We start from the raw sequence: 6,000 nt of genomic DNA, 5'->3' as shown, positions 1-6,000 counted from the left end.
TAAATCCTCCATTTTCCCTTCCTTGAATCTGTCTAGGAGGAGAAAAAATTTAAACTGTAACTATCAAAATATGTCTTTTATTCAAAGAAATAATAGTACCATTTCTTTTAAGTCCCTTGACCTCAGTTTATTAGGGTCAGAAAGTTAATTTGTTTTTTGTCAGCAAAGGTGCTGTAAGTTTATGTTTATTTTAAAGAGAGAGATCTCTAAAACCCCAGTGGGATCTCTGAGGCCGTACAAAGAGGCACAGATTACAATGCAGGCAACTCCCCTCCCCCCAAAAACTAAACCTGGACGTCTTTTAAATTTTTAGTTTGCCCTGTGTTATTTCTTTCGCAATCATAAACAACCTCATAAACATGAATGTCTTTTATTATGAAAATTGCTGTTACATTACAGCCAACATTCCAAAACATTATTTTACTAAACACTTGTCTTGATTATAAAGTAGAGCAGAAACCATGATCCTTTTCCAAAATCGATTAACATCTGTAGATATTAACACAAAGCAGGAGGAGGACACTCCGTACGCTCACCCTGGTGTGTAGGAGATGAGATGGCGAAGAGCACCTACGTAATCCAAAACAGCTACTAGTGTTACTTGTACAGTGTAAACCAAACACTTACAATAGGACATTAAAAAAAAAAAAAAGCAAAACGCTAAAGGGTTGAGGTGTCACAACACTTTTGAGATGGGAGAAGCCAAAGCGAGTTTCCTCTTCCTTCTCCTCTGTGAGTTCAGTGCAAGGTACAGGGAAGAACCACAACACTAGGTCAAGGATGGATGCAGTTCTTTGCTTCTGTATTTTCCAGTCTCTAGTTCTGCTTCAAAACACAGCCTGCATGCAAAAGCTCTTCAGGCTCTCATTCACAGGCCCCGGAATACAGCGTTTGCACACGGATGAATGAGGTTCTGCAGCAGCTTGGAGTCAGTGTCTGAATTCCAGTGTATTCACTCTGTAGCATTGTAAGGAATCCAAGAACAAAATTCCTATGTTCTTTCTAGTCGGGAGGCAGAAGACTCCTATTTGGATGTGCTCCAGGTCTGGGGTCAGGGTATGGTAGAAGTAACTGCATAGAACCTCTCCCATCATGAATACCCTGGTGGGAAAGCTTAGAAAAAGTTAAAATTTCAGTTTAAAAGTTCCTCTTTCCCCTCCCTCAGCAAAGAAGCATGGTGCACACGTGACTGCGAGGAATTTTGGAAGGCATAGTGTGGCTACTATAGTTTCAAGTACAATCTGCTTCTTGCAAAGGGGTCTGGGGTAACTGCAGGCAAACCAGAAACTCAAAAATATTCATGAACCTCTTTAATGTAAGAAGCTATACTGAGAATTTTTTCTTACAACTTCATGAGCTGGCATACTCTTTACTGTAGGAAGGGTCCTCTTTTTTCCAACAGCAGATGTATGACATTTGGGGAACTTAACACAGGCCGGGGACTGGTCTAATCTGATTTCTACCTCCTCTTCAATCCTCCCTTTAAACTATACAGTCTTTTATTCTGGGCTCAGAGCTCCGATCATTAGCAAGGCTCAGAGATAACAACCAAAATAATACAACGTCCTAATTTCAACACTGTTCTTTTTTGCCACTACAGGAAGATGCCAGATGGTGCTAAAACACTTTGAATAGATAATCCAGTTGTCAAGCTGTTATGCAGCCTAGTTAAGCTTCTCACGCTGGATCTGGTAGTAACATGCCTGAAAAAAAGTTCAAAACCATTTAAATTTTACTTTAAAAGAAATTACATAAATATAACAATGCACATGGGACTAAGAAAGGAAATACTTTATTAATGCTGATAGCTCAACTAAACCAGTTGCTTCCATTTTTCCGTTTTCTTCCAGTCCCCCTACCCTATCCCATGTCTATTTTGCCAAGTTATAATTAGTAGAAATAAAATTTTGTAAAATTCCCTCTGATTCTAAAACAGACAAAAAATTTTAACAAGCTGTATAATATTCTTCATTAAGCAGAAATACCTTAATTCGTTAAGCCACTATTGACTAGACATGTAGAATGTGCTGATGATCAACATAAGGTACACAAACAACTATAATCAGAATCACCTAGCATGTTTGATAAACATACAGGTTAAGATTAAGCATCATTCCAGTCCTAGTGAGTCAGAATTTCCTGGAATGCATTTTTAACAAGCATCTCCAAGTGATTCTGAAAGTATCCAGGTTTGAGAGTTCCACTACAAAGAACACCTCATCCAAATAATATACAGTGTATTCCATTCTTTAATTCCTTGGGATAAATCACTAGGAGTAGGACTACTCAAACTCTAGAAACAGTTTTGATGTTGTTGATATAAATGTTAATAACAACTGTTTTCCAAAAGGGTGATTTATTCTTCATCAGCAATGTGGGACTAATTCTGATTTCACTATAACCCCACCAGCCCTGGGTATAATTTTATAACAGTTTTGCTAATTGAGCAGGGACAAAATGGCACTTTCTTTAAATCTGCAGTGAGGTTGAGCGTTTTCTTTTATATAAATATATTAATTCATTTCTTCCTTGGTGATATGTTTAGAGATGATCTTCATATAACATCAATACTAATAATGTAAGTAATTGGTAGCCAATATTTTCCCCAGTTGTCCCCTCCCTTTTCAGTTTATTTGCTATAAATGTTAATGATATTTAAGTTGAAAGGTTTAAACAATTAGCCCAAGCCAGAAACCTGACGTTAAATTCTAGTTTTTCTCATTTTAATTTGCCTGTCTTTTCTTCTGTCTCCCTTTTTGTATATTTAAACCTTACTAAGGCATCTGTAATTCGCTACGTGAGTGATTCCACCCTGATGCCACCCCCTCTCTCCAAAACTGCTAATAAGCTCTTCCAATACTTTGACCATTTATTATATAATTCTCTTTTCCATTTTTGTTTGATGTTTCCATTTTCATATGTCAAATTTTTATTATAATACTGCCTATATAGGAGCTATCCCTTCCACTAAGGTATCTGTCTATTCCTATGACAGTAACATACTACCTTAATTATTATAATTTCATAACATTTCATTAACTGACACAGTGGGTCTGTTCTGCCTTTCTTTTTTTCAGAAGTGTTTTTGCCATTTTCTATTTGTTATTCTTCCAATAAACTTCACAATGATTGTATCAAATTCCAAGAAAAATCAAGGCAGGGGAACTGAAATGACTTCCAACAATCCCTACAGAGCACCCAGATCAGAGAATCTCATTTGTAACCTACTGGTTACAATAAATGGGAAAGAAAGAAGATGCAATTCATATTCATTACATACCTACTGCCTTCTGTGTTTTACCTTAATTCCATTAAATAGCTCTACTGTTGAATGTTTTTTTGGACACTAAGAATTCTTTCTGTTTCTTTTTTAAAGTTACATTTATATAGATGGTCTACATTTATAAGGATTTGTAACGATCTGAATGATCAATTTACAGGGAAGATTGGTTAATGAATAATTTGCTTTAGTATTTTGAGAATGATTCTACTTTAATATGTTATCATATTTTAAAATATTAACAGTATGTGCTCGAAAGGCACTTAATGTTTGCATTAAGGTTTTATATAAAAGAAAGGTTAATGATAGATTCATAATATGGTAAATGAAGGAGAGATTTTAACATAAAAAAATATTAAATAATATCTATACTTTACCTTCAAAGTGGTGAACATTATACCCTGTTCCCCATGCTGAAGATATGGGTCCATGAGATCCTCGATGAGGTGTACTTCAGAGCCTAAATTCCTGATCCTGCCCAACAAGAAAAAGATATTGAGTTATTTCCATTTATATGTACATCCTACTTCTGAATCTAGTTGAAAGGAAAAGAAAGAACAGCTCAAGAAAAAGGTAACACCGTCGTGAAAAGGGTTAACAGAAATGGACTGTTTTTCCAGTGGGGGAGCATGTTCCTGTCATCAGCTCAGAAAAGCAAGGGGCAGACTTGTTAAAATAATGTCACTGATATTAAAGTCAGAAGAGATTGGTCACCTGGCCCGTAGCACCACATATAAGAAAACAGGAAACAAATCATCCATGGACCACAAGAAGTCTTCTTGAAGTGAGGCCAGGACACTCTGAGAGATCTCTTCAAAAGTCTGCTGGATGACTTTAAGTTTGTCTGATGGGGTAAACGTTGTGCTGTTGTTAAAAAGAAAATTAAAAAATAAAAATAAATGACGAAAAGATATCTTATGGTTTTCTTAATAGAGCCATTTGATACTAATTGTTTCATACCAATATACCCTCTTAGGGCTCACGTGCCTTAAGTTGGATACATCAGGCAAAAGGAGTCACTGGAAGGGATGATCTCTGTAATCCTATGGTCTTTTGAGGAAAGAAGCCTCCAACTATCAATGGTTCACATGAAAGAATTCACTAAGTCATAGATCATCTCCTTTTACCCACGTGGAACCTTATTTTCCTAATACATGCTCTTCTCTGAGTAAGAAGTTTGGTTAATTTCCATTTGGCTAAAGATACGATTATGTAGATAAATTGCTGGGTAGGTTCTCCACCACTTTCGAAAATGCAAGGGGCTTGTAGAGCAAAAGGTAAATGTCTCAGAGTCTTTCTGATCTTCAGGCTGAGTTTGACACCATCTTGGGGGGTTGGGGGTGGGGTTAGAGCTTAGGTAAAGATAAGATCTTATCAGTATCTTAATAGACTAAGCGCTCCTTTGATTTATGTAATTTTCAACAAATTAGAGATTACCTGATCTGCTGTAGACATTCTACAGCTGAGGCAAAACAAGCATCTTTTGTGGTTGGCAAAACCTGCAAAAAAAGAATTTATAAAGGTCAAAGAGGAAAGCTGTCTTATGCAGCAACAAGAAACATAAATGATACCAATGGCAGAATGCAGATCTTCAGTGAATAACTCATGCTTGGGTATTATATTACCGAAGTAAAACAGAAACTGTTTTGCTATCTCGAATCCCCCCACACCAAATAAAAACATATTTGCTGAGGAAACTAAAATCCACTATACCTTTTTACTCTCTCCAAGGACTGACAAGTTCACTGGCCAAAACTTCCTAAAACGAAATCCATACATTGTTAATACAAGTTGTTCCTTATGGTAAATTAGTCCCCACAAAAACAGTTAATGACTAGATTGACTTCCCTGTCCTCATTTAAAGTAACTATTCCACAGTTCCTTCATTTTTACTATTAAACCATTCCACTGAAAAAATTTACTTTCCAATTAAGGCTCATTCATTTTTTTTCTGATAGCACAAATATATAACTATTGGGTGTTGGGGTGATCAGTTTTATCCTAACACTTCTAGAAAGTACAATCACTTAGTATTTCCTTGGACTAACAAGAAACAATGCCCTACAACAAAAAAGGGCACTTCTAAACTTTTACATGAGAAATTATAGATGGGGAGGGAGGGAAGAGAAGAGAAAAGAAGGGAAAGAAGAACGCCAAAGACTGAATACAATTAATTTTCTGAAAATGTGAATATATGTATTTTGCTTTGAAGAACTGCAAAATATCAGGCAGGATAACTCAAATTATTTACTTATATTCAGAAGAATAATCACATTTCAAACTCATGTCTAAAAACTCTCAGAAATAAAGATTTTAAAACATCACTATTTTGCTGAAGACAGATATGCGATAGGTAAATAAACTGCAAATCATATATACCATTAGATATCAAAGTACCAAATTCCCGATAATGCTGTTTGCATGTTGAGTTAAAACAATTAGGTTCCATTCGTAATTACTGTACTGACCTCTGCACCCCGAGGAAGCCCAAAAGAGCAATGTCTGGCTGCTTATTTAGTCGGAGAACACATTCCCAGTAAACATCTTCCTCACGATCATTATCCAGGGCATAAAGCATGAACAGCGGTGGGTAGAGCCGAGGTAGGAGCACAGGAAGCAGTAACCCAGAACCTGTTACCACATAACTACAAAATATTGGAGAGAGAGGGAGGAGCATTAATCTTAAAATTGAAAACAGAATCAAACATGGAGCTTTATTT

At 36.2% G+C, this 6,000-nt stretch overlaps 1 protein-coding gene across 6 annotated transcripts in view; it reads right to left on the bottom strand.

The window, feature by feature from the left end:
• Positions 1–354: 354 nt before the first annotated feature.
• ALS2 (alsin Rho guanine nucleotide exchange factor ALS2) overlaps positions 355–6,000 on the bottom strand; it is an 86,676-nt gene continuing 81,030 nt past the window's right edge. For 4 of the 6 annotated variants that reach the window (XM_067740976.1, XM_067740973.1, XM_067740974.1 and 1 more), the window contains 6 exons: positions 5,749–5,925; positions 4,994–5,039; positions 4,718–4,779; positions 3,995–4,144; positions 3,658–3,754; positions 355–1,113 (listed from right to left, as the gene is read on the bottom strand). In XM_067740976.1, the coding sequence (XP_067597077.1) occupies positions 1,003–1,113; positions 3,658–3,754; positions 3,995–4,144; positions 4,718–4,779; positions 4,994–5,039; positions 5,749–5,925 (643 nt within the window). In that variant the 3' untranslated portion in view covers positions 355–1,002. Of the gene's footprint in view, positions 1,704–3,657; positions 3,755–3,994; positions 4,145–4,717; positions 4,780–4,993; positions 5,040–5,748; positions 5,926–6,000 lie in introns of all 6 variants that reach the window. The other 2 variants (XM_067740977.1, XM_067740978.1) reach the window with 1 other exon arrangement.

Source organism: Pseudorca crassidens, chromosome 6, assembly GCF_039906515.1.
Source record: "Pseudorca crassidens isolate mPseCra1 chromosome 6, mPseCra1.hap1, whole genome shotgun sequence".
Taxonomy (NCBI): Eukaryota; Metazoa; Chordata; class Mammalia; order Artiodactyla; family Delphinidae; genus Pseudorca; species Pseudorca crassidens.
The sequence above is the reverse complement of the archived record's forward strand: the minus strand, read 5'-3'. Positions and strand labels throughout refer to the sequence as shown.